Below are 26,140 nucleotides of genomic sequence, written 5' to 3'. Positions count from 1 at the left end.
CCCCCTCCCCATGTATTCATATATCACAGGAATATATTTACAATAAAAATACATTTTTGTAAGTATAAAAGGATACAAGACCTGATGTTACAAAAATGATTGCTAAAAGGCAACATCAATTATATTGTACAAAGTACATTTTCTTCACTTATTTTCCTGTTGTATTTTTTTAGTATACAGAACACATTTTAAGTCTCTGTACAATATTTATAGCTAGGACAGTAATCGTTTAATATTTTCATAAAATCTGGCGATATATCCCTGATGACGCCTATAAGAATTAAAACAGTCACATACTGCCTCCTGATGATCAATGTAACTAAAACCTCAACACAGGATATACATACACACACACACACACACGTGTATATATGGCTCTGTGTGTGTATGTGTGTGTGTGTGTGTATGTGTTCCAGCATAACTCTGGAATGCCTCAAACAATTTCAACCAAACTTAGTTTAATTTAATTTAATTTAATTTAAACCATTCTAGTTTACTTGATTTACCCTCTGGAGAAAAAAACTGTGGGGATAAGACATCCCTAACACCCTCGGTGTGTGTGTTCTGTTAAGATGCAGTCTGTTGTGCCTTAAACTGGCTTCTACTGTACTGCCATAAAATGGCTTCTACTGTGCAGTGGAGTCGCCATGGTATCAGCTTCACAGTACTCCACAAGAGGGCTTCCTCTGGTAAGGGGGGGAAATCCAACATTAGAAATCATGTTTGCTCTGGACATCCCCCCTATAAATAAATACCGGGGCAACACCGGGCTATTGGCTAATATACTATAAAAATAGAGAAATTTGCTCCTCGTTCCAGACTGGTGGTAGATGTGGAAATTACTTAATGCAGTGGTCCCCAATCTTTTGGGGGGATGGGACGGTTGCGCATGCACAAAACCTGATCACCTTTAGGAGCAAATAAAGCTTCACTATAATAAAGAGCTGTGGTGGTGCAGTGCAATAGCAATAGCAATAGCAGTAGACTTATATACCGCTTCATAGGCCTTTCAGGCCTCTCTAAGCGGTTTACAGAGAGTCAGCATATTGCCCCCAACAATCTGGGTCCTCATTTTACCCACCTCGGAAGGATGGAAGGCTGAGTCAACCCTGAGCCGGTGAGATTTGAACCGCTGACCTGCTGATCTAGCAGTAGCCTGCAGTGCTGCATTTAACCACTGCGCCACCTTGGCTCTCCAGTGATTAGAATGTAGTACTGCAGGCTACTTCTGCTAACTGCTAGCTGCCTGCAATTTGGCAGTTCGAATCTCACCAGGCTCAAGGTTCCAAGGTGGGTAAAATGAGAAGCCAGATTGTTGGGGACAATAGGCTGACTCTCTAAACCACTTAGAGAGGGCTGTGAAGCACTGTGAAGCGGTATGTAAGTCTAAGTGTTAATGCTATTGACACGGAACCGGTCCCTGGTCCCGAAAAGGTTGGGGGCCGCTGGTATAAACCATTCTAATTGACACTGAAAAAAATGCAATTTGCTTTTATTTGTATTGGGCACTTCAAATATAGCTTGATCACAACTAGAAACCTCTGCCTCCTTACTTAAAAGTAAGCGCCCTTTAAGCTACTGAGACTTACTTCCCAGCCGGCCTAGAGAAGATCATGCCTCTACTGCCATGTAGAAAGCATGGAACCAGTTTTTGAAGTATAGGGGTACAGTTTCAACACCTACTTCACTTGATTTTCTTCTTTGTTTTTATATTCTTCGATTTTCGCCACTTCCTTTCGCAACTGCTGGCATTCCAGTTCCACCATATTTAGGAGGTCTTCACGAGACTGCAGTTCATTCCTCACTTCCAGGAGCCTGACTTCAGTGTTCTAAATAAATGCAAACACCGCACTCAATTTATTTGTTCGCTGACAACTTGCCGTTACCACTCTGTAACATTCAGAGCACTTTTGCATGGCGTTTAATGCTAATATTCCATGGAACCAAAGACTCTTTTTCATTTGGAAAGTAGGTTTCATTTTTTTTTATCACCCCTATAAAATTTTGAGTTGCCAGGTTCTCTCTGCAGGAAGATCGCTTAGAAATAAAGCAAGCAAGCTGAAAGTGTCAGGCCTGCAGTCATATTCCTTTTAGGATCTTTGTCCTGCCACACTTTCTATTATTTGACTATGCTGTTTCATTAGTGGGGTAATTGGGAGGGGGAATAGTAAGGCGTAGAATTGCAGAAAGTGTTGTGGTCAAAATAAAACATTCCTTTCTAGAAGCCCAAGGTTATTCTTTGTCTCTGCACCTCTGCACCTGACTGGAACTAGATTCGGGTTAATGTCAGCGTTCCAAATATCATCCGGAATTAAACCAGAGTTCAAGGCAGATCTTTCACTGAGCCGAGGTGGCGCAGTGGTTAGGGTGCAGTACTGCAGGCCACTTTAGCTGACTGTTATCTGCAGTTCAGCGGTTCTAATCTCACCAGCTCAAGGTTGACTCAGCCTTCCATCCTTCCGAGGTGGGTGAAATGAGGACCCAGACTGTGGGGGCGATATGCTGACCTCTGTAAACTCTCGCCCCTCCCGAATGTTGAATGAATGTTGTGTTTTTACCGCTAATTATTTTTACTCACATTTTCTTTTTGTGTTTTGTCCTGCACTCCCCTCCCCTATTATTGTAAGCCGTCCTGAGTCCCCTCAGGGAAAAGGGCGGCCTATAAATGTTTAATAAACTAAACTAAACTAAACTAATTAGAGAGGGCTGAAAGCCCTATGAAGCGGTATATAAGTCTAACTGCTATTGCTATTGCTAACTGCTTTCCTCAAAGTTCCAATTTATTAAGAGAGACATGTTGGTACATCTGTGGAAACGCCGAATCTGAAAGCTTCCGGGGTTTTCCACCCAATTGAAAATTCATGATCTTGCCCCCACACCCACAAGTCCATCACATGGTCCAATCTCCCACTGCCATGCTGGCATTTCCACCCAGGTGCACAGGTGCAGAGACAAAGAATGAACTTTCAACTGGGTGGGAACCCCAGGAAGCTTTCAAATTTGGGGTTTCCACAGATGTACCAACATGTCTCTCTTATTAAATTGAAACTTTGAGGAAAGCTCTGCCTTGAACTCTGATTTAATTCTGGATGATATTTGGAACGCTGACAGCAAGCCTTTGTGCATTCGGAAATAAAATGGGCTTTTTTTTTTTTAGATATTTCCTTCTAAGGAAGCTGGCACTGGTTCAGTACACATGAAAAACTCCTGTCCCGGTTACAACAATATGGTTAACATGAAGGATATGCACAGGTATATCAGTCGTAATAGACGATGGGGCTGGATAGTCTGAAAAGCATTGTTGTGGCCCATTAGACTCGGATGAGGAGGAGGGTGAAGAGGAACTTGGGCCAGTGCTGGGGCCTCGGGAAGGTTCTGATGGATGCTCAGCGTTGGATGCAGAGATAGAGTCAGGGCCATCTGGCATTTCCCAGCCACCGGAGAGGCAGCTGCCTTTGGAGGCTGAGATGAGTGAAGAAGAAGAATAGCTTCGGCCTGTTCCACATGCACGTATGCACAGAGCAGTTAGGAGAGGTGAACAACGGAGGACAAGGAGTCGACTCGGGAAGCAAAGGAAATGTGGACACTGAATGCCACCCCCTGCCTGGGGAATAAATAGAAGGAAAGGGGAGTGGTTGTCGTAGGAGACAACAGTTCGTATTTCTGGAGATTTTGCTCATTGTGTTTCATGCCACAAAGACTGCTTGTCAGAACTTAATTTTCAGCCTTTCAGCTAGGAGCTCACTGCCTTGCAATTATCGCAAGGAACTGATAAGGTCTGTACTGCAGTTAATTCCTTGAAGGACTATTGCCTGGACTTTTCGGTGTGTGAATGCAATTTATTCACAAGAGATAGATAAAGAGGGTTTTTTTTCTTGTGACGAGGAGTCTGTTTCTTGTTTCTGCTAAGGCTGAGTCACAACAAGCACTTCAGAATATTACATTCAATAACTCAATCACATATTGATCCACACAACAGACTGCATATATGTTTTCTACCACTTTACTCACATTGCTCCCCTAAAGGTACCTTATGAACTGAGATTTGAAGAGATGCGGAGAATAGTTGGGCAGAGAACTTTATTTTTTCCCCTCACCCAGATATAATCTGCAAGATTTTCTGGTGAGTGGCAATGACTGGTAACAGAGGCAATGAGAACAAATTTGAAAATAGGGATTGCCAATTTCATGATGGAGACATGTTTTTATTGATCCCAGTATATGTGGTGGCATTTTAACTCAGTTAGGAGACATCCCTAGAAGAGGGAAGTCTGTAGAGATTCTCAGTCACCCAGGTCATGGTTTTCCCAACGGGGCTTTTTCAGGAGGCAACTGGACTTCCTTGTTTTTTATTTGAAGATGTTTCACTTCTCATCCAAGATGCTTCTTCAGCTCTGACTGGATGGTGGAGAATGGAAGGATTTATACTCCTTGCAGAAAGCTGGTCATTTGCATTCTTTTTAGAGAGTCTTTGAGCCCACTTGGAGATTTATCTGTGTCCTCGGAGGTCACCTGAGTAGTGCAAATTGGTGTGGAGCAATTTGCGCCATCATTCCCCACCATCCAATCAGAGCTGAAGAAGCTTCTTGGATGAGAAGCGAAACATCTTCAAAGAAAAAACAAGAAAGTCCAGTTGCCTCCTGAAAAAGCACCTTCGGAAGAAGGAAGCCACACATTTGGAACTCCTGTTTATTACCTATTCCTATACAATATTAACCTATCATTAAAAACTTATATCAGCTTTATGTGTATTCCCCCCTCTCTCCCACTCTTCCTCTCTCTCCCTCTCCCTTTCTTAATTATCTCTCCTAATATCAAAAACACATTAAAAGCTCATATAAAATTGGGATATCCGGGCTTTGCTACACTCTGTCTTTCTAAAGTATGAAATGAAAAAACGTCAATTCCTGAACTTTCTCTGGATTAAAAGTTGGGTAGAAAGCCTTTGTCTTGTTGGGTTGTGAATGGAGTCCCTCATGCATTCATACAGTGCATTCAGACCCCCTTCACTTCTGTCAATTTTGTAATGCTGCAGCCCAATTCTACAGTTGTACAATCAAGGTGTAGAAACTTGTCAGCAAGAAAAATGGGAGGTATCTGAGCTAAATTTCAAGCGTTGTTTCAAAGGGTCTGAATCTGTGAAATTCAAATATTTTTACTACCGGTTCTGTAGGCATGGCTTGGTGGGCATGGCAGGGGAAGGATACTGTAAAATCTCCATTCCCACCACCCTCTGGGGCCAGCCAGCTATGGCATTTGCCAGTTCTCCGAACTAACTCAAAATTTTTGCTACCGGTTCACCAGAACCTGCCAGAACCTGCTGGATTTCACCCCTAGTCTGAATACTTATGCCAGTTAAATTTGAGGCCTTTTTTGCCTCTTTTTAATAAATTTACAGACATTTCTAAAATCCTGTTTTCATTTTGTCACTGAGCACTGAGTGTCAATTAATGAAGAGGGGGGAATGAATTTCAACAACTGTAGAATCAGGCTGCAGCGTAACAAAATCGAAAACAGTGAAGGGGGTCTCAATACTTTTTGAATGCACTTTAAATCGCAATACTTCAGGTTACTTGCCAGCTGCAGAGAGGTTTGCATTCTCATGAGTAATTGCTTTCTACTGTGTACATAAAGAGATACCCCTTTATTCTGGGGTAGAAAATGTTGGTCCTTTGGAGGAAAAAACCCCCAAAAACCTAAGGGTGAAGTTGTGAACTGAGATCCTGGGAAAAGCATGGATTTAATATCCTTCTAAGCAGCCTCTAATTAAAATGTGGAACTTTCTAAGAATCTGAGAAAAGTCCAGATCATTCAGAGGGAACATCTGTTTTCCATTCAGAGAGAACATCTGTTTTCCAGAGAATTCCTGATTTGTGGAAAGAAAGCGATCTTTCTAAACGTTGAGAGAATATTGGAAAAGTTGTCTTAATTGGGTTATTAGGAAGAGAAGCTTCATCCCTTGAGGCTGGAATAAACTGTTGCAGCAGTCAGGGAGATGCTGTTAGCAGCTTTGCCTCTTGATTAAAAAAAAAGACAATCTCTCCACATTTCCAGTAGTAATCAATAAAGTGAAATGATAATGTGCAAGTTTATGTCCCTAGTAGAGGTTCCTGGAAAAGCAGTAAAGCTACAGTTATTTTTGGCAGAGGCCTTGAGTTGCCTTGATGCCAAATGCCAGCGTGGGCATGAAGAGTGATGATCCCTAGAATAGCTGAGCATCAGACCTGACTGAATGGTTGACTATGACTGTAATATTTTGCACATCTCCTGCTTTCTTCTGTTTCTTAATGGATCGAAATCAGAGGTGGTATTCAGCCGGTTCGCACCGGTTCACCTGAACCAGTGGCAGAAATTTTGCCCAGTTTGGAGAACTGGTAACAATGGCCGCCCCTCCTGTCACCAGTTGCTCACCCCGCCCATCTGGTTGCTGCTTCCTTGCGCTACCTCTTCACATACTGGCTCTCAAAGAAGTCGGCGGTCGGCAGCTGGCCACTGAAAAGTCCTCTGGTCTTGGCATGTGCGCATCCCCTTGCCTTGAAAGTCCACTTAGAGGCAGTGGCTGGGAGGCTTCTTTGCTAGTCAGCCGCTTCCCAAAAGCGGTGGCTGGCTGGGGGGCTGCCGAAAACTCATCAGCTTGCCTTCTGGAGTGGATCAGCCACCGCGGAAGGTAATCAACCAAAGAGGCGGTGGTGGGGGAGAAAGCGGGGAAACGGGGGCTACTAGCGAAGGGAGGGTGGGGGTGGATAGGGGAAAATCCTAAAAATTGTCCTACCTTTTCCTATGGGCGTGGCTAGGTGGGGGAGAATGTGATTGAATGGGTGTGGGCGTGAGTAATGTTATGTTGCCCTCCCCCAACCTAGCCATGCCCACCGAACCGATAGCGAATATTTTTGAATCCCACCACTGATTGAAATGGACAAAAACCCAGGCACTGTTCTTGTAAATTGAACAGGTGCGTGCTGTGATGCTTGATGGGGTTTGTATTTGGGTTGCAGGACAGAGAGGAGAAAAGACTGCTCAAGTCAGAAATATTGCAACAGTAATGAGGGACAAAATGTTGGAGGGGGAAAAAACCCCCACAACACAACTTAGCTATAACTAGAGGCATTCTTCATCTGGCGACAGCTGTAACTCTTCTATTTTCCATCACAGGAAAATATATACATGAGGGGTATTTTTTTATTAAAAAAATTACATTATAAACATTCCTGGCTCCAAAGGAGTAATCTGTAGGATTTAAATAGACCAGCTTCCTGGTTCCACCTGCTCACAGATTCTTCTTTTGAATTCTGAATACGCTTTACTGTTTTCCCAATTCTTTCTTATTTCATAGTTAAGACTTTGGGAAGGGGAAAATTGTTGCGTACAAGAGGTGACATCCATCCATGCATGCATGCATGCATCCATCCATCCATCCATTGAAAGCTTGATTATTATTTTTTTCCACAATTTTTTTTCATTTTCATTTTCATATACTCACATGTATACTGTACATAGCCAACGCCATACAGCATTAAACAATAATTGCATCAATTCCTCTTGTCAACAATGCCCCAGAAAATAGAAACCCAATATAACTCTTCCGCTCTCCATACACCTCTTTCTTCCACCATCCTCCAACTTTCTATCTTCCCTCCATCATCCCCCTCTACCCTACTTCCCCTCCCCCTCTACCACTCCTCTCTCCACATCCACTCCCCCCTTCCTTCTCACCTTTCCCTCCCACCCTCTCTCCCATCCCTCTCTGCCCATCTTTCTTCTTTCCCACTCCTCCTCTCCTTGGTGTATTTCCGCTACATGTCAATATACTTGGCCTATCCTATTTTTAAAGAAAAGTTTTTTAAAAAAGAGCAGTATACATGTGGAATCACATTACATTGAAATCTAACAGATCTTATCTAAGCTTGATTATTGACAACTTACATCGATCTACCTATGCAATCCAAAAGATTCTAAACTCCTTTTCTTTGGGGAAAGCTGGTTACATCCTTAGTACATAGCTGTGACCATTTATATGTCCTATCAGCATTCATGGGCTCACAACTCTTTCTAGATTGGTAGCAGCACCCAATATCATTTGCATAAAATATTAGAAAGCTACTGTTTAGAAACAATATACGAGCAAATAGCTTGGTCTTTACCTGGCATTTCCTTTGGTACATTTTTACTTCCTTTTGGAGCTTTAAGTTTTCCTCTTGTAGTTTGTTTCTGCTCACCGCGATTTCACTCACGGTTGATTCAAGTTTTTCCATAAAGAATTTGTTCCTATCAGCGGGCTCGGTAAAAGCACCGTTCTGGAGCCCAAGCTGCTCGTTTCTGTACTGGCTGCAAGGACCCCCATCATTTTGCTTCAGCTTTTGACAGTGTATTTGGATTTTACAATTTTGAGCTTGTTGCTGAAGGAAAAAGAAAAAAAACAACCAAGAAAAGAGTTGCATGAAATTCATTGCTTTGGGAAGAACGATATTTCTCTTCTACACTGAAATTTATGCCACTATAGAAAGCTGGCACTTGAGAACTGTAAGTCTATTTATTTAAAGCAAATTTCAGTTCGGAGATTTATAGGAGATGTCCTTGTAGTACCAATCATTTCTCAGTCCTGGACTAGCCTAAACTTCTAACAGAGCAAATGTATCCATGTGTGTCCAATGACCTCCAGAAATGAGACCACATGGGGATGGGGGTGGGAACCTTTGGTTATGATGAATACACCAACAACTAATTTTTCACCAAATGAGGAAGAAATGCAGATTTAATGCAGAGTGTAATGCTGCCATCTTTGACTTATGACTTAGAAGCAACACCTGGTTTGTTGGAAGCCACTGGTTGAGGATGGTTGTACTGCTTCATTAGTGTGCTTGTAGCCCCGGTTCTAAAAAAAGGGAAGAAGAGAATGTAGAAACATCCCCCCATCTCCATTATTTGTATGAGTTATAGGGACATTCCTTAGTGGAAAAAGCATTTGAAGGGATTCTGGCTATTAAAAATGTAATTTGTCTGCTTGTATATATATAAATTTCCGTAGCACCACAAAACCGCGCTCGTCAAAATAGCGGTGACAAAACTGCATCGCTAAAGCCGCAACGTCATCACTGCGCGTCATCACCGCCGCGACAACAGCGCGGCGACAGAAGGGCACTTTAAAACAGCGCAGCAGCAGAAAGCCAATTTAAATTAAGGTAAGGGTTAGGATTAGGTTTACGGGTTTGCTTTAGGGTTAGGTTTAGGGTTAGGGTTAGGGTTAGGTTTAGGGTGCTGAGTGCTTCGGAAGGCGCGGATTTGCCCTCCGCGGTTATGTCATTGTGGTAGGGTCGAGTTTTTCTTAGCGCTTCGGACAGCGCGGATTTGCCTCCGCACTTATGTCGGCGCGGATAAGGGCTTCGCGGTTTTGTGGTGGAACCATAAACTTCTTCCCTTTTCCAGAACCTTAAAGCAACAGGACATGAAATTGATTTTGAAGGAATCAAATTACTCTCCAAAACTGAACACTTCAACAAGAGAATAATTATGGAAGCCATCGAAATAGAGAAACAACCCCACAACATGAATAAACGTGATGATACCCCCCGCCTACCAGACATCTGGAAACCAGCCCTAATCAACAAATGAGTCCCAGCCACGAAAACTGACACCAGACCCAGAACAACACAGGACGCCACCACCAATCATCCTCACCAAATATCAATTCCATCAACCAATCAAAATGCAACAACACAGCCAACCAATCCGTTTAAAGCAACAAAGCCAACATTCCACACACACCACCTATATTTATGGAAAGACGGCAGCTCCGATCACGCTTTGCTCGCACAAGCACGAAGCCAAAGGCACCAGCCTGTAGTTGACGAGTGTGACCTCGTTGAAACGTCATCAAGATACTGGCAATCTTACACGGGAAAAGACCTGAATATGCCAAGACCTGCATATATCTGTCTGTCTGTCTGTGGTGGGATTCAAATAATTTAACAACTGGTTCTCTGTCCTAATGATTTCTTCCAACAACCAGTTCACCAAACTGCTCAGAAAGTTAACAACCGGTTCTCCCAAAGTGGTGCAAACTGGCTGAATACCACCACTGATACACACACACACGCACGCGCACACACACACCCTGTTTCCCCCAAAATAAGATCTTCCCAGATAATAACCCAATCAGGCTTTTGAGCGCATGTGCTAAAATAAGCCCTCCCCGAAAATATTTAAAGCAGCCGGTTCCTGCCATTTCATCTGGTTGCTTGCTGCACAAACAACATAAGGTGAGGAGGCAAGGCCAGAGGAGGGGGAAGAGAGGGGGGAACATGCCGCATGCACCCCTCATGCCCTTACCTAACGGCCGCTTCCACAGCCCTACCCACCATGCCCCTTCTGTCACACTAATGGCCACCACAAAAAGAAGCGTAGGCCCAGTGACATGCAACACAGCAGCAGCAATGAGGTGACCACACTTGCCGCCTCCTGCACCTCAAAAATAATAAGATCTCCCCCAAAATAAGGCCAAGTGCTTATTTCGGGTGTCAAAAGAAAATATGATCCTGTCTTATATTCGGGGAAACACGGTATATAAAAAAATTCCTACAGCATCACATTCCTGGAATGCTTAAAAGTGACGAACCTCATTTGCAAAGGTATCTCTACATATTCATTTTTACGGCTTAGATGTGGGTGAGTATATATATTCTGGTAAGTATTTATCTAGACTTCATGGTTCATTTAATTCCAATTCCTCTTAGAGAAGAAGCAAAGAATGGTACCTGGAACAGATTGCATTTCTCAGACAATAATTTTCGCTGAGCATCTAAAGAAACCAAATGATTTTGATACAGCGTTTCCTGCTTATCCCACTCTCTTGATTTTGCTCTAAATTCCTGAAAGAGAAAAGTGGCACAAAAAATAAATAAATTACAAAAATAATAATCAGATGATTGAATATCTCCTTTTCTCTTTATATTTCTCGAAAACAAACAACCGGTGCAACCTTCAATATCAAGGGCCTTTTGCACTGAACGGTTCTTGTATAATACATTATTATTACCAACTAGCTGATAACCCGGCGTTGCCTGGGTATTTATTTATCCCATTCCTGTATGAGGCAGGAAAAGCTCTGATTTTTGTTGAAAATCTCCGGACCAAACGTAATTTCTAATGTTGGATTTTCTCTCTTACCAGAGGGAGCCCCCTTGTGGAATAATGTGAAGCCAATACCATGGCAATTGCACTGCGCTGTACAGTAGAAGCCATTTTACGGCAGTACGGTTGAAGCCAATTTAAGGCACAACAGGCTGTATCTTAACAGAACACACACCCCGAGGGCTGTTAGGGGTGTTTCCAGAGAGTAAGTCATCTGTGTACCAAGTTTGGTTGAGATTGCTCGAGGCATACAAGAGCTATGCTGGAATACACACACACACACACACACACACACACACACACATTTAGATAGATAGATAGATAGATAGATAGGTAGGTAGGTAGGTAGGTAGGTAGGTAGGTAGGTAGGTAGGTAGGCAGGCAGGCAGGCAGGCAGGCAGGCAGGCAGGCAGGCAGGCACGCAGGCAGACAGACAGACAGACAGACAGACAGACAGACAGACAGACAGACAGACAGACCGACTTTGGCTAGGTGCAAAACACATTTTTCGCCATTCACTACACTTAGCACTTAAGTGTTCAAAATACTTGGTCTGCAAAGAGGAATTTTCACAGAGTCATGGTTCCTTCTCCACCAGCCCTTCAAATAACAAAAGGCTTGCCCTAGTTCGTGTACATCAGCCCAAAGCAATGAAGCTGGGGTCCAATTCCTCTAGTTGTGATTCATTTGTTGGACCCCACAGAGAAGCAGAGTTTGATTGTGATGCCAATATAAAGGCACTCTTGCATGTGTTCAAAAATATTGTCATATCGGACTTATGGGTCCCCCGCTTGGAAAGCTATTCAGAGCATTAGGCTAAGATAGGCAATCAATCCCCAAGTGGCAGTAGGTGGGATGGGGCTCGCTTCAGGTCGACAGCGGGGCTTTTCATTGGAATTATCCATGCCGGCATTGAAGTCAGAGGGGGCATGAACAATTTTGTTCCTGAAGGGGGCTTGCTGACCTGTCACAGCAGGGCTTTGATGATTTCATCACATCCCTGCTAGGCTTCCGCTTCATAATCTATTTGCCACCAGGAATAACTCTGTTGGATGAATACTTGAGGATGCCCTGTCCCAACTGGACATGATAATGTGTTTCCACTTGTGTTGGCTCATATACAATATGAGATTTGGGCCATTCGTTACTCACCTGTTGGTTTGTCTGTCTTACAGCCTTGACATCCTTACCGAATAAGGATCTGCAAACAATTGCATTGATAGATCCTCCATTTTATCACACGAATGTGAGTGTGTTGGACTACAATAGAATAGAATAGAACGAGCTGGAAGGGACCTTGGAGGTCTTCTAATCCAGCCCCTTGCTCAAGCAGGAGAAGCTATACTATTTCAGATAAGTAACTGTCTAGTCTCTTTTTAAAAATATCCAGTGATGGAGCACCCATCATTTCTGAAGGCAAGCTATTCCTCTGTTAATTGTTCTCACTGTTAGGAAGTTTCTCTTTAATTCCAGGTTGCCTCTCTCTTTGATTAGTTTCCAACCATTGGTTTTTGTCCTGCCCTCTGGTGCTTTGGAGAATAATTTGACCGCCTCTTCTTTGTGGCAGCCCGTCAAATACTGGAATACTGCTATCATGTCCTCCCTCTTCTCTTTAGACTAGCCAGGCCCAAATCCTGCAGCTGTTCTTCATATGTTTTAATCTCCAGACTTTTCATCGTCTTAGTTGTTCTTCTCTGAACTATCAATCAATCATTACATATGAACATCCACAGTTCTTCTCACACAAGGACACCTTCTTAAATTTATCATCCTAATGAAGGAGACACTAATCTAAATTTCAGAAAGAAAAAGAAGATTGGTTGTGTCAGTAGAATCAGGAAAAAGTCCGTAATTGGATCCAGAATTTCCTTTGCTAAGAAAGGAACTTGCTTCTCTTACTAGTTGTTAAGCGAGTCCAGAGGTGGGTTCTTACCAGTTCGCACCTATTCGGTAGAACCAGTTCGTCAAATCTACCAAACCGGTTAGAAGAGGTTCCACCAGTGGACCCAGAAAGCAGGCCACACCTACAGAAGAGGTTCCAAAATTTTTTGAAACCCACCACTGGCCCTTGGATATGATTATTCTACACTATCATGCTCATATTTATAAAACTCAGTGCCTCTGTGTAAGGTAAGGATGACTACTCCGTTTGTGGTGCAATCAGAACATTGCGTGTGTTGAAGTTGTTTTAACGCAAACCAAAGATGCCTTTTAAAAAACAAGGTTACATCATATTCTTATGCATGCCAGTGCTGTGTGTGAAGTAATTTAAGGTGGTTCTGACAAGTGTCGTCGGCATCTTCATATCCGGTCACATGGGCGGCAAGCCACTCCCATCCAGTCACATGGGTGGCAAACCACTCCCACAAAGGAGGCCACACCCACAGAGGTTCGAACAATTTTTGAAACCCACCACTGAGCGAGTCACACCCCATTTTACAACCTGTTTTGCCAGGATCATTAAACGAAACACTGCACGGTGGCTCAGTGGTTAGAGTGCAATACTGCAGGCTACTTTTGCTGACTGCCAGCTGCCTGCAATTTGGCAGTTCAAGTCTCACCGGTACAAGGTTGACTCAGCTTTCCATCTTCCCGAGGTGGGTAAAATGAGGAGCCAGATTGTTGGGGGCAATAGGCTGACTCTGTAAATTGCTTAAAGAGGGCTGTAAAACACTGTGAAACAGTGTATAAGTCTAAGTGCTATTGCTATCAGTGTGTTGAGACAATGACACAGAGAGCCACGGTGGTTGACATACCCGTCAAATGGAGTTCAAAAGGCATCTCCAATGTGTTCCAACCTAGGCTTCCTGATACTGTAAAAAGCACACGCTTAGTCCCCCAAACCCTCCTTTTATTTCAAAGACTGTGAATTATATTCATTCACAGCCCGCAATGAGTCACAAATAGTTTGTAAAGAGTCCGACAGTAGTCTGTCACAGTCCTTCGGGATAAGACTGATAAGTACCCCCTTTATCTTCCTTGAAATGCTGCCAAAGATCTAACTGGCAATTAGCTTGCAAGGCCACACAGAGCAAAGAGTCAAAATGGAGCTTCAGAATTTAAACTGACTAGAACCAACAAAGTTGCTTTCTGCAAAGGCTCACATGCCTTTGCTCCTCCTTTAGGTCTTATGGGAGGGGCTACTCCTCCAACCCTTACTCCCGAGTCGTTCCTATTGTCTTAACTGTTCTTGCCTTTGGCAGCTCTGCGCATGTGCGCGCTGGGAACAGGCTCCCCCTATCCCTCCGCCTTGCTGATGTCCGACTCTGGAGACTCCAGAGGCAGCACCTAACTCCCAGATGGCCTTGGCCCCATCTTTGCCTCTGATGCAGAGTCCTCATCCGAGCCTTCCCCAGACTCCAGGACTGGCCCATGTTCCTCCCCCACTTCCTCACTGTCCGACTCTGCTGCCAGCTCTGCAGGCCGCCGGCGGGCCACAACACAATGACCAATTCTCACAATACATTTGTTTTGAGATTTTGAACATCATTCCAGAAACTACCACACCCACATCCAGCAGGGATAATGATGGGCAGGGGAAGGATGATGATGATGATGATGATGTTATCCATCCAGTCGTCTCTGATTTTTGGCAATTCTCTGGGTCAGGCGTCTCCACATCTTCCAATCTTGTGCTACTTCTTTGAGTTGTTCTATGCTCTGGCTGATGTCAGCCTTGATGGTGTCCAGCCACCGTGTTCTTTGGCAGCCTGGTTTTCATTTACCGCTAACTCTCCCAAACATAGTTGCTTTCTCCAATGAATTCCCACGCATGACATGGCCAAAATAAGTGAGACACAGTTTTGTGGATTTTTTCTTTTCTTCCAGTGACATGTGACATGCCTGGTGTTATGTGCTCCAGTACTTGCTTTCTGGTCACCTCTGCTGTCCAAGGAATACCCAGAAGCCTCCTCTGGTATCACAGCTCAAATAAGTTTGATGAATCTATAATGGAATCATTTATTCTCTCTAGCGTAAGACAAGTACACTCAAACCGCACCCTTGAATGGGTTTTTCTATCGTTCTTTTCTGCAGTAAAGTTCTGCCACTTTGCACTTTTCTCTGGCTTCCTCAGAAGCCTTGTAAACAGCTCTTCCCCACTTGGCTTTCAAGCTAGGAACAAATGCAAAAGCTATTCTTTCATCCCTCTCGGAATAAAAGACAAGGCTGCCTTTGAAAAGGGCATTTCCTTCAGCTCTTTCTGCCACGGAGAAGAGAAATACATGCGCTGCCTTCTGAAGCCATTGTCTTTTGAAGCAGCTCTGGGGAAATGTGTACATTTTTGCATTGGCAAAATGCAGATTCTCTGACACAAGGACGGCTCCAGCAGTCGACCCAGCAGCAAATTAGCAATTAAACACTCCTGGATGAAGAAGTTCGGTGAGCAACACTCATCAATGTCTCCCTGGGCTTAGAATCTGTTGATAGAATCTCTCCCTCCAAACTACAGATACCCAGATAATGTATCAAGCAATCTTTTATATACTCGGGATATATAAATTTGAAGGGGTCCCTGGTGCTCTTTGAGCATAGTTGCTTTCTTGCAGATGTTTCATTATCCAAACTAGATAGCCTCATCAGTGCTGGTAAGGCTTTTCTAGTAAGAAGCGGGAGTACACCCCACTCCTTACTGGCACTGATGATGTAACCTAGTTTGGGTAATGAAACGTCTGCAAGAAAACGAGCAGGTTCAGAGAGCACCAAGAGACCCCTCGTGTCAACCCTGAATTCTGATTTATTGGTAGTCTATAAATCTGTTGTTCCCAACTTAAACTGGCAGCTGAGAGGTCTCCTTCCCCTTTCCCAAAAATAGCTATGTCTAAGTCCCTGTCCGTGTCGTATCTTTGTGTGCTTTTAAGTTATCAGACAGGACCACCGGTGTCTGACAGATGCTACAATAATGTGCTTCATGAGATCATTGTCCAAATGATACAGATTAAGAGTTGGAAGGGACCTTGTAGGTCATCTAGTCCAATCAACTGCCCAAGCAGGAGACCCTACACCATTTCTGACAAATGGCAATCCAGTCTCTTCTTGAAAGTCTCCATTGATGAAGCTCCCACAACTTCTGAAAGCAAGTTCCATGGGTTGATTGTTCTCACTGTCAGAAAAGTTCTCCTTGTTTCTAGGTTGAAACTCTCCTTGCTCCGTTTCCATCCATTATTCCTTGTCTGACCTTCAGGTGCTTCGGAAAATATCTTGACCCCCTCCTCTCTGTGGCAGCCCCTCAAATATTGGAAGACTGTGATCATGTCTCCCCTGGTCCTTCTCTTCACTAGACTAGCCATGCCCAGATCCTGTAACTGTTCTTCATATGTTTTAGTCTCCTGTCCCCTAATCGTATTGGTTGCTCTTCTCTGCACTCTTTCTAGAGTCTCCACATCTTTTTTTATAGTGTGGTGACCAAATGTCACGGTATGATGTCATGGTACATCTAATGTCATGTGTCTCCCTTGTTCTACTCCATCCTGTGGCTTGCCCATGAAAGGGGCAATCAGAGCAGGTGGGAGAAGCAGACCTTCCTACGTAATTTCCTGTGACACAAATCAGTTGCTTATCCTTCTGATTTGGAAAGCCAAATCTGGCTCTAGGTTCTGCCTCAGTTTACCCTCCCAATAAGCAACTGAGTTGGAAGATCATTTAAAAGCATTTTATTAAGGTACCCTGATAAAGTGGGGTCTCTCTGTGTAAAAGGAAAAGATAACCTCGAGCTCCGTGTTCCTCTCCTTTTCATAGTTAACACAACAAAGAAAATGCGAGAGAAAAGTTGATTGGACAGAATAAAAGTAACTTCTCCTTTTCATAGGAAATCAGTTACATGTAATCCAACATGTTACATATTTGCCTCTCATCATATCACACATGCTCATTAAAATGAGGTCTGCCGTCAGAAGGGGTGTAATTGTAAGGAAAAAGGATATTTATAGCATTCAGGAAAGAGATAAGCCAGATCCCAGGTTGTACTAACAAACTTTTCTTATCTGGAGCTAGTCTGCAGCTTGCTTATCAGTTTAGGAATGTTAAATGCTAATAAATCTGGCCATCATTTTTAAAGAGAGAAAATATGTCAAATTAAAATGCAAAATAACTATGTTAGATAACAAATGACAAAAACCCATGTCATTCGCCCCTCAGTTTGCCATCAAAAGTTGCCGTAGTTTTGTGAGTAAAAGATCCTTCCCCCTCCAAATGTGAAAATTTGGGGGCGTCTTATACACCGAATGTAGCCCGACCCACCCCCACCAGAGGCCGAAAAGGCAAGGCATGGACGCAGTGAAGGTCTGTGGCAATCCCTGCAGCCTGGAACAGCTGATTGGGGGTATTCCGGCAGTCCGATCCACCTGCCAATCAGCTGTGCCGAATCAGGCTGCAATAAGTGCTGAAGCTGACCTGGCTGGTCAGAGTTTGGAGCAGCAATCACATTCAGAAAGCACAGTAACTGATTCAGCAGGATTCAAAATAATAATAATATACAATTCATTACCAAAAGCAGGATTTCCAAGGTAGCAGTAAATACAAGCAAAACACAAGGAGTTTCACTTTCAGTTCTGGGCTAAGCCAGGCTCCTTCCTGTCTCCTTGTTGCTCACACAGCAAATTTCAGAGTCTTAATAGCCCTCATTGGCTGACTTAGTTGCTATGCCTATTCATTGGCTGACTTTGTTACCATGTGTCAGCTGAAGATCATGGATGCAGAAGCCGATTTTTTTCTTATTTTCCTCCCCAAAACCTAAGGCACATCTTATACTCCGGAGCGTCTTATACTCCCAAAAATATGGTATATGAAATTTCCCCCGACTTTCTGAACCTACAAACCAAACAAAATAAACAAAAGCTAGAATCAATTTTTCTCATGGCATATCCGAAGAATGCCCCACCTGATTAAAGGTGAAAGGAGACTGACTCGTCCAAAGGCAAATAATAATATTTTCCCTTCCTGTCCCCTCTCTTGATCTTGGAGTGCAACAAGGTTCGTGAAAGAAGCACTACTTCAAATAGAGATCCTTACCTCCAACTTCTGGTTTAAGCTGTTCATCGGGAATGGGGCTTCTTGGTTTTCCGTGCATTTCTCCACGCTGTGAGTTTTGTTTTGTTTTAATTGGTGCAACTGTAACTTTTCATAGCTTTGTGTCAGCTTAGCAAACTGAAAATAAATGAATGGCAAGAATATATTATTTCTTTCTTAAAAACTGACGACAGGATGGGCTAAGGCAGTTAAGATTGAATATTATAATTAGCCAGACTTCTTCTTTTTTTTAAATTGTACCAGCTATTACAACTAAGCAGTTAAGACTGAACACGGGTGAACTTTCACACAGTTTGTGGTATCGATTAACTGCATGACTAAACAATGTTTATTCGGTTTATTGTACCCTCTGTGTAAAAGCATTTCTATCTAGCATTTGTAGGAACTGTTTTGCATTAATTTAGCGCCATCTTCTGCAGGCAGGCTTAATCTTTCTTCAAAATCAAAGAGTTAATTAGCATAAACTAATCTTTAAGAGAGTTAATAATGAATAGATCAGTGTTGGTGAAACTTTGTGACACTAAGTGCTGAAATGGGAGCGTGTGCACGTGGGCGGGGGAGCACCAGAAACCGGTAGAGCAGTTCTCCGGCACACATGCCCCCTCCGGGAAGCTGAGCTTCCGGTTTCTGGAGGGCACATGTGCGCCGGTCACCTGGTCATCTGGTTTCTGACACGCATGCATGCACAAAGACCAGAAACCGGAAGCTCAGCTTCCCGGTGTGCGCATGCGCGCTAGGGAGCTGCTCTTCCAGTTTCTGGTGCTCCCTCGTGCATGAAGACCAGCTGACGTGCCGGAACCAGGAAGAGCAATGGGCAATGGCTGGCGTACCCAAAGAGATGGCTCTGCGTGCCACTTCCAGCACACGTGACATAGGTTCACCATCATGGCCCTAGGTCAGGGATCAGCAACCTGCGGCTCTGGAGCCGCATGTGGCTCTTTCATCCCTCTGCTGTGGCTCCCTGTTGCCAGTCGGCTCCACAATGAATAGGGCTTCTGGTTAGGACAAGTAGAGGAAAAAGGACGCCATGCTAGGAGGAGACTCTATGGTGAGGGAACCAGACTTCCTGATGGCTTCAGAATTGAATGGGGGGCTTCTGGTTAGGATCTTTGTGGCTCTTTGAGTGTTTAAGGTTGCCGACCCCTGCCCTAAGTGATAAAGCATAGCATTGGGGGGGGGACTTTTTTTAAGAATCTAGATCACAAATAATGATTCTCAAAGAGAATCATTCATGCCCTTACCTGAATACTCTGCTCCCAATTCTAAACTTGCCGCTAAGCAACTCGGACCAATAAAAAAGTCATATGTATTAAGTGAGGTTCTTGTGCAAAATATATCATTTGGTCTTGCCATATATGGGTCTCAGAATACGATAATTAAATATGGCATTCTGGGTCAAAGAAAATGAGTCCAAGCACTGGCAGGTTACACTCAAAAGGGCACAGAAAATACATTGTTCAGATGGCCAGTGATCATTCCGGGAAAGCGAAAGAATTGCATACAAGTGGAGAGAGAGAAATACAATCAGGTAGTCCTTGACTTACGACCACAATTGAGTCGAAAATTTCCATGGCTAAGTGAGAAAGTTAAGTGAGTTTTCCCCCTTTTGATGACCTTTCTTGCCACAGTTGGTAAGCGAATTATTGCAGTTGTTTTGCTTGTTAGAAGGTCGCCAAAGGTGATCACATGACCCCAGGGACTCTGCAACTGTCATAAATACAAGTCAGTTGCCAAGTGTTTGAATTTTGATCAGGTGACCGTGAGGAGGCTGCAACAGTAATAAGTCATTTTTTTCAATGTCGTCGTAATTTCGAATAGTCACTAAGCAAATGGTTGTAAGTCAAGGACTACCAGTGCAGCACTTCCTACTCCCAGATACCCTATCAAAAGAACATCGTCTCTATTCCTTACACTCCAAGTGTTGAATGGGAATGGCTGGATTTCAATGGACAAAATTAGATGCTGCCTTTCAAGGGTTGTTATGTCAGCCACCAAAATGTGCAGGCAAATGGAGGAACATGGTGGACGTATATAATAGTTTCCTAAAGCACAATCCAAATATGGATTGTAGGTGGATTGCTTTCCAGAGCAAACCCTGCCTTCACACAATCTCATTCCACACTTCCTCTATTTGAGCACTTGAGCTTCAAGAATGAAGTGACTGGCTTCAGACTGTGGTTTGATTGGTTTTATCTGAACAGGCTGGGGTGAATCCCAGCTGTGGTCCATAATTAACAATTAATCCAGAGGTTCTCAACCTTTTCTATACCCTGAACCCCTAGACCACTTGATATATTCTCGCACCTCTTAAAAATAATTATATGCATATAATTATACATATAACACTATAATTTTGAAACTTCTAAACCTACGTTTTCGCAGCCCCTGGAATATCGTCTCGCGCCCCTGGTTGGGAACCCCTGAATTAATCAAACCAAGTCTCCATAGATAAAAACAGTTCAGTCCAATTTTGGAGGGAGGGGGGAAAGAATAAATTTAGCCGACATTTTGGTGAGTAGAAAATTATTAACCCAAATGCTGATGAGGATTCCATCATGACCTCTTTCATTCCACGAATAAAAATCCCCCAGGACGGGTAAAATTAGGTAATAATTTTTCCAAATCACTAAACTAACCTTGGAATATTTCAAGCACTGTAAAATAGGAATCTGACTTTTTCCTTACTTGGATTTTCAAGGCTTGGAGCTGGGCATCGTAATTTTGAGCCATCTCATATTTCGACTTTTGTAAGCTGTCCAGCTTCTGTCTGAGTAAGCCCACCTGTATTTGAAAGGGACATTATTCTGAGCCTTGAAACAAATCCAATATCGAAATTATCCCTACACTGGGCTACGTGAGAATAATTTTCTTCCATTCAGTTATGTCTGATTCTTGGAGGCTACCTGGACAAACCCCTGCAGTTTTCTCGGCAAAGTTTTCTAGAAGGGATTTGCCATTGTCTCCTTCCTAGGGCAAAGAAAAAGTGATAGGCCCAAGATCATCCAGCTAGCTTAGTGTCTGGAATAAACTCACAGTCTCTTTGTTTCTAGTCTGAAGCCTAAACCATTACACCAAACTGGTTAAAATTCTGTGGGATTTCCAAATACAACCTGATAAAATCTTGACTTATAACACTGTGGTTAAAAGAAGAAAGTGAGGGGTTGCAGGCAATGGTAGGATCCTACTGGTTTAACAACTGGTTCGGTGATCGCATGCTTTGCACACACTCGTGTGCAGTTTTAACAAAACTTACCTTCCACGTTACTTCTGGGGAGTAACACAGTTGTGGCACGGCAATCTGCTCTGCCGCGCGAGAGGATATAGGTAAGTAAATCGCAGGGGTGGGTGGGTGGGCCCAATTAACTGTCAGAAAGAATAGATTCGCTCCCTAACTGGTCATTGGAGCTATTGGTTCGCCCAAACTGGCCCGAACCGTCTGAATCCCATGCCTGGTTCAAGCTCCCAGTGGGGAAAAATGGATGTTTAACTGGAGATGGTATCACAGATTGCTTTGCCCTACAGTTACTAAGAGGGGGAGGGGGAGTATTGGATTTATTTTTTCCTCCAGATTTAAGAAGGAAACTTTAAATCAGCCCATCTGTCCTCCAGACTGTTGATCCTCGGGAGAGTCATGGAAATGGTGGTTACTTTGGCTAGTGAGTTGAGTGACAGGGTGGCAGGCTCTTCCATCAAGTTAATTTTTCACCCTTCCAGAGCCTCCGCGTGGGCCCTGTATTTACCTGGCATGATGAACAGGCCACGTGGAGACTCCTGGGAGGGCAGGGCAGGGTGAGCGGGGTCAGCCGGTCCTTGTAACTACCAGTTCGGCGAACCAGATTAAAATTGATATCTGGTTCTCCCGAACTGGTCTGAACCGGCTGAATCCCACCCCTGGTTGTTTCTCAAACTTAGCAACTTTAAGATATGCGGACTTCAACTCCCAGAATTCTCCAGCCTGCATTGAAAATTTCAGATATGTTGAAATCCATGTATCTTAAAATTGTCAAGATTGGAAAACACAATTTCGGATTATAATTTCGTCTTCAGTTAAAAAAAAAGTCTTTCTTCAGATATAGGTACCGTATTTTTTGGAGTATAAGATGCACCGGAGTATAAGATGCACCAAGATTCTGAAGAGGCAAATTAAAAAAAAAGTTTTTACACTCTGCAGACCTCCCCAAAATGGGCCGTTTTTTGTCAAAAAAAGGGCACGCATAGCCTTTAGGAGGCTTATAGAGTGCTCCTGGGGGCTGGGTGGGAAAAGGCGAGCAAAAAATGGCCCATTTTTTGCTCATTTTTGCCCTCCCCGGGAGTACTTTGCAGGCCTCTCAAATCCTCTGTGCGTCCATTTTTGCAAAGGGTGCGGGGTTTCGGGAGGCAAAAAATGCTGTGTTCAGTGTATAAGACCCACCCAGATTTTCACCCTCTTTTTTGCAGGAAAAAGGTGTGTCTTATACTCTGAAAAATACGGTTAAGTGTTTCTCTTTGGTGGTGTTTGTTATTTAGAAATGTCTGAGAATTTTACTGACTTTTGCTTGTCTTGCAGAAAATGGAAAGATTAAAAATATTTAAATGGAAAGAAATAACATTTCTTTTTTGAAAAGGTCAATAGAAAGAACCACTTGGTGGAAAAGCTGTCTTATTATCAGCTGTAAAACAAAACCCTGAAGTCTTATTATCAAAGCACAAGATGCCTACTTTAAAGAAAATATCTGATTTATGGGCCTGTGAAGGGCTTGAATTTTTTAACACTTTGCTAGAACTAGGAGTTACTAATGAAGATGAACAAATCCCTCTTGAGACAATAAGAGATGGACACATTGAATTTACAAATGCAATTGGGTGGAAACAGACGTTGTGGGTTACTCTTTCAAATTGTAATATAAGAGATTTATTGGAACTACTTCACAGAAACTATAAGTGAACTTGGAAGCTGACAACAGTGAGAGGAAAGAAAAAGATGCTACAAGAAAACAGGAGTCATAATTTTATTTACAGGGTTTAGGGATGGTTGGGAAGAAAGAAAAAAATAGATTTAGAATTCAAACTGATTTGTACATTTCTGGTGCACAAAAATTTTATTGAGGAATTACAAATATCTGGCCATCTCTAACTTGATCCAGATCTTGGTACATACAAATCCTAATTATTATCAGAAGGGAGCAAGCTGAGACAGATATCTTTGCAGGCAAAAGAAGTCATTAGGAGGCTTCCACTTTTCATTTTTTAAATGCTGATGCAGCCCCATCCACTCTGCACAAAACACTGTTGAGCAGAACGCCACAACGCCTTTCCTTCCTTCCAACCTGCTCTGTTAGAAAACCTAATTATTTTGTAGAGTCTATCTTTTTGAAAAGAGGATAAATAATGCAAAATATCAGTTATATTTATTCTATTGCCTGGTTCACACATTTTTGCTACATTATGTTCCTCTCGGGCTTCAGCTCAGCATGATGCATGAACCCATTACGGCTTCGCATTCTATGCCTCCACAGCTTGTGCAACAAAAGCATTATTTTAAAATGGTTTATCCGTTAGGTATGAATGCAATCCATGTACAAAGGTTAGGTAGGAGGCCCTGGATATACTATTTTTGTTCTGGAACATTTTATACATGGTCTATTAAAGTTCAAAAAACAAAAACAGAAAAAAAATTCCAGAAAGATCAAGGAAATATTGCTAAGAGAAGGCCAATATTTATGCTTGTATCAGGGGTGGGTTCACCCAAGTTTGGGAGAATCCGTAGCTAACGTTATGGCCGGTTCGAGAACCTCCAAATCCCACCCCTGGCTGGCCCCACCCACCCCACCCTGCCCCTCCCAGGAATCTCCATGTCACCTGTTTTGGATGCAAGTTAAGTGCAGGGTCCGTACAGAGGCTCGGGGAGGGGGAAATACGAGCCTCTGGGGTAGGCAGTTTTCGCCCTCCCAGAGACTCGAGGAAAGCCTCCAGAGCCTGGGAAAGGCGAAAATGATCTCCCTGCAGTGGTGCAGGAGGCTGACTAGGCCACACCCACCATGGCCATGCCGACCCAGCAACTTGGCAGAGAACCTGTTGCTGAAATTTTGAAGCCCACCCCTGGTTTGTATGCTTGTATGTCTGTCTCTCTCACTCTCTGCGCCAGCTGGATAGTGTAGTGGTTAGAGAGCCACTTTTCACATAGGATACCAGGGTATGAATCCTGGCTTACCAATAGCTGTCCTTGGGCAAAGACTTCCTAATACTTCACCTGATTGCCTGAGACCCAAGAGTGACATGAACTAGAAGAATCATGCCATCTCAGACATCATCGGATTAACAACATCTGTATCAGATGTGGGGGACAGAAAACAATCGGATGATAAGTGGGCTAGCTTAATGAAACCATACTAACAGGGTTCCAAATAGCATCCAAAAGTAAATCAGAATCCAAGGCAAAGTATTGCTCTAAGTTCCAATGTATTAAGAGAGCCATGTTGGCACATCTGGGAAAACCCGAATCTGAAAGCTTCCTGGTTTTCCCCACCCAGTTGAAAGTTCAAGATCTTGCCCCCACACCAGGGGTGGGTTTCTCGCCCCGTTCCAACCGGTTCGATTGGAACGGGGCCGGCGGCGTCCTCGTGCATGCGCGCGGCGCATGCATGCATACTAGCGTCTGTGCGATGCTCCAGCTGCTCCTGGAGGATCGTGCAGGCGCTGTATGCGTCCTGCGCATGCGTGGAAGCGCAGAACTCGTCAAAACCGGGTGAGGAGCGCGGGCGGGCGGCTGGGCCCTTCGCCGTTCTCGGAAGTTATTTACTTCCGGGTTCGCCGACCAACCGGTTCGCAGGGACCGCCGCGAACCGGTTGAAACCCACCCCTGCCCCACACCCACAAGCCCATCACATGGTCCAATCTTCCACTGCCATGTTGGCAGCTTCCACCCAACCAATTCCAGTCAGGTGCAGAGGTGCAGAGACAAAGGATGACATTGGCTTTCTAGAAAAATTTTTGTTGCAGCTACATAGTATGTGACTCCTTACAATCCCCCCTCCCATTTTCCCACAATAGAAAATGCATCGCAGAATAATAGCAATTGTGCCAGGCCAAAGACCCAAAAGAAAAGATGGCAGCGGGCCTGACACCTACATGGTCTAGCTTAAAGAAAAGAAGAACTAGGGGTGACATGATAGCAGTATCTAAGGAGCTGCTACAGAGAAGAAGGGGTCGAGCTATTCTCCAAAGCACCTGGAGGCAGGACAAGAAACAAGGGATGCTAACGAATGAAGGAGAGAAGCAACCCAGAACTAAGGAGAAATTTCCTGACAGTGAGAACAATTAATCAGTGGAACGACTTGCTCCCAGAAGTTGTGGGTGCTTCAATACTGGAAGTGACCTCTAGACTGGACTACTGCAACGTGCTGTACATGGGGCAGCCCTTGAAGAGCATTCGGAGACTTCAGCTTGTCCAGAATGCAGCCGCCCGAGCGATCGTGGGTGCACCTTGGTTCACCCACGTAACACCTATCCTCCGCGAGCTGCACTGGCTGCCTATTGGTCTTCGGATACACTTCAAGGCGCTAGTCGTCACTTATAAAGCCCTTCATGGTATTGGACCTGGGTACTTGAGAGACCTCCTGCTGCCAATTACCTCCAATAGACTGATCAGATCCCACAGATTAGGCCTCCTCCGAATTCCATCCGCCGGCCAATGTCGACTGGCGACCACCCGGAGGAGGGCCTTCTCTGTGGCTGCTCCGACCCTCTGGAACGAGCTCCCCGTGGAGATTCGAACCCTCACCACCCTCCAGGCCTTCCGCAAAGCCCTTAAAACCTGGCTGTTCCGACAGGCCTGGGGCTAAAGAGCTTTTGCCCCCCTCCTCGAATGGCATGGTTGTTGTGTGTTTTAAATTGTGTATTGTTATGTTCGTTTTTTTATCCCCTGTCTGTACCCCCTTCCCTGACTGAATTGTGAACCGCCCTGAGTCTCCTTCGGGGAAAAGGGCGGCATATAAATATAATAAATCCA

The 26,140-nt window shown here is 43.9% G+C and overlaps 1 protein-coding gene across 4 annotated transcripts in view; it reads right to left on the bottom strand.

Moving 5' to 3' along the window:
* DEUP1 (deuterosome assembly protein 1) overlaps positions 1-26,140 on the bottom strand; it is a 72,362-nt gene that overhangs the window by 32,253 nt on the left and 13,969 nt on the right. For 2 of the 4 annotated variants that reach the window (XM_032220323.1, XM_032220327.1), the window contains exons 4-8: positions 20,839-20,934; positions 18,136-18,270; positions 10,752-10,865; positions 8,142-8,396; positions 1,684-1,829 (exon numbers count right to left, since the gene is read on the bottom strand). In XM_032220323.1, coding sequence (XP_032076214.1) covers positions 1,684-1,829; positions 8,142-8,396; positions 10,752-10,865; positions 18,136-18,270; positions 20,839-20,934 — 746 coding nt within the window. The remainder of the gene's footprint in view (positions 1-1,683; positions 1,830-8,141; positions 8,397-10,751; positions 10,866-18,135; positions 18,271-20,838; positions 20,935-26,140) is intronic. The other 2 variants (XM_032220326.1, XM_032220325.1) reach the window with 2 other exon arrangements.

This window comes from Thamnophis elegans, chromosome 6 (assembly GCF_009769535.1).
Source record: "Thamnophis elegans isolate rThaEle1 chromosome 6, rThaEle1.pri, whole genome shotgun sequence".
In the NCBI taxonomy this organism is placed as follows: Eukaryota; Metazoa; Chordata; class Lepidosauria; order Squamata; family Colubridae; genus Thamnophis; species Thamnophis elegans.
The sequence above is the reverse complement of the archived record's forward strand: the minus strand, read 5'-3'. Positions and strand labels throughout refer to the sequence as shown.